Here is a 2,552-nt window from a genome sequence, read left to right as displayed (position 1 = left end):
ATGTACGCTGCTGGTACGGTGACGGCTAGCGGGAGCACACTGAGCTTTGCACGCAACGAGGGATTGTCCCCGCGGATGCTGTCTGTGGATATCCCGTTTCTCCCTGGAACACACCTGAAGGCGGCATGCAACAGTGTTGGCGGGAGAGTGCTGACGACGGCGGCTGAGTACGCTGCGGCTGGTTTCGGCAACGCCGCGCGCATCGAAGTTGTTGACTGTGACACGTGCGACAAGGACGCGTACTGCTACGCTCCCGGGACGGCGTCAGCCGCCGAGGAGGGTGACGAGTGCGTGTGCAATTGCGGCAGCAGCGGACATGGTGAGGCGTGTGTGCCTGTGGAGAACGTCACGCTGCCGCCCGCCCCGAGTTCTCCGTCGTCGTTTGTCCTCGAGAATACAACGGTGCGATCGACGATCGTTGTGCCGACTGGCGTGAGCGAGGTGACGCTGCGCCACGTGGAGCTGGACGGCGTGCATACGACGATCTACGTGGCGTCAAGGGTGGTCCGCGGTGTTCGGATTGTCGTGCAGAACGTGTCGCTGCGCAATGGGGCCGTGCTGTATGTGATGGGCGGCGCTGGTGGCCGGCGCCTGCGAACTGTGGCGCAAGGGGAGACTGCTTACGATATCGATGATGACGACAGCCGTGCGGTGCAGCTGTCGATATGTGGCGTGGTTTCGTTCAACGGTGCAATTGTTCTGACAGGCACGTTCCCCGCAGGGTCTGTACTGACCATGACGGACTCGCTGATGATCACTGCGGCGGCGACGCCGCTTGTGTACCTTCCCGGTTCGCAGGCTGCGCAGTATTCCCCTGTACTGGTGCTGTCAAACCTGCGGCTTGTGCAATCTGTGCTGGTACTACACGGGGTTTCCCTGGTTGCTGTGATGGCGGGCGGACGGACGGTGGTCGCGGAGGGTGCGGCGCTGGAGCTCACTGGCAGTGGTGTGGCGCTGGACGCAGTTGTGCTTGGCGGCGAGGTTGCTTTGTACGCTGGCGTGCGGGTGACTGCATCGGATGGCTCCGTACTGCGAGTGTCAGAGAGCAAGGTGTACGCTGGGCGTGGTGTGGCGCTTGACATGGGCGTTGCGGCGAACGCGTCTGCTGTTGTTGTTGGCGACAACACAGGAGCAATGAGTAGTGGTGCGCTGTTGACGGTCCAGGGGGTGGCATCATTTGTGTCCGGCTCGTGGCTGTCACTTCGCGGCAACCGCATTTCCGGCAAGCTTCTGTCACTGCCATCATACCCATCCAGTGCGGAATTCGTGGAGAGCACGCTCACGCTGTACGATAACAGAGGCAGCGGGTCCGATGTGATGGACGGCGCCGTCGCGCTGGGGAGCGCTGGGCGCAAGTTTGTGGTTGGGTGTCTGAGTCTCAACGGACAGATATTGCAGCCGAGGGAGTACCAATCCGTTGGTATCACCGGCGTGACGCGCACCGTGGCGTGCAACGCGTGCAACGTTGACGTGAGCTGTTTCCCTGGCGCTACGAGGTCGATGTCTGAGACGTGTCGCTGCCGCTGCACGGAGGGCGGGTACGGGCGCGACTGTCTGCCGGTGTACCTGCCGCACCCGGACGGCTGCAATGCAACGGGACCGAAGCCGGAGCTGAGCTACACAGTAACGCTGACAGAGACGCGCAGCATGACGCTGACATCTACGCTGACGGTGCCGACACCTACGGCGACCCTAACCGTGACGCGCTACAGCCCGACATACTACGGGCCGACGTTGACGCGGCAGCTGACTCCCACGGCGACGCTGACAGAGACGGTTTTCGTGACGCCCCTGCCGCCCCGCACAGTCACGACGTCGTTGACGGTGAGTGTGACCCCGTCGATGACCGACACGGCCGGGCATCGCAGCGTGGCGTGCCCCACACTCCGCGTGTCAACCAACGCGCACGGCGGTGGCCTCACGCAGAACGACATCCGCAGCGGGGGCGCAGTACCGACGTGGCTGCTAGTGGAACTGCCGGCGCCGTTCCGGTGGGCGAGCGACCCGCAGCTCACTACGCGCCTGAGATTCGTGCTGCGGTCAGCTGTGCAGCCGAACGGGTTCAGCGGCCCGTGGGGAGAAATGCTTCGCAACGCAACATGGACGCGCAACGCCACAAACCCGTACAACGTGCTGGAGCTTGCTGTGCCTGTGTACGGTGGCTACTTCATCGGTGCTGATGAAACAATATTCATCGAGTGTGAAGCGCGGGCGGTGTACGGCGAGTGCGACGGGGTGGTGCTCGGGTCCTTCACAATTGCGTCAAACACACCGCCTTCCCTGTCGAACGCGCTCTCTGTGATCGATGGTGTTGTCGCTGGGGTGACGGTTGTCGCTGTCGTTGTCACTGGTGGACTCGGATCGTCATGCCGGTGTTACCACTGTTTTTGTGATGATGTGAAGTGCTCTGGTGTGGCCGGAGCGAAGGGGGATTTGCCTTTGGTGCACGCATTTTGTATTTTTTCTTCCGTCCTTTGTTTTTGTGGTGTGAAGAAAAGACAACTCGTACTAGTTGTATTTAGGCTTAGTGAGACAGTTTTTTTTTTTTTTTT

The 2,552-nt window shown here is 61.3% G+C and overlaps 1 protein-coding gene across 1 annotated transcript; it reads left to right on the top strand.

Annotated features, from left to right (window-relative positions):
* Positions 1 to 2,550, top strand: TM35_000591210 (dispersed gene family protein 1 (DGF-1); the record flags this gene model as incomplete). The annotated part of the gene is made up of 1 exon (XM_029030925.1): positions 1 to 2,550. A coding segment is annotated over one exon (2,550 nt), but the record flags the coding sequence as incomplete, so codon positions are not given.
* Positions 2,551 to 2,552: the final 2 nt, after the last annotated feature.

The sequence above is a fragment of the Trypanosoma theileri genome (genome assembly GCF_002087225.1).
Source record: "Trypanosoma theileri isolate Edinburgh chromosome Unknown TM35_Tth_59_V1, whole genome shotgun sequence".
NCBI lineage: Eukaryota > Euglenozoa > Kinetoplastea > Trypanosomatida > Trypanosomatidae > Trypanosoma > Trypanosoma theileri.
Note: the sequence above shows the minus strand (reverse complement) of the source record. Positions and strands in the feature narration are given on the sequence as shown.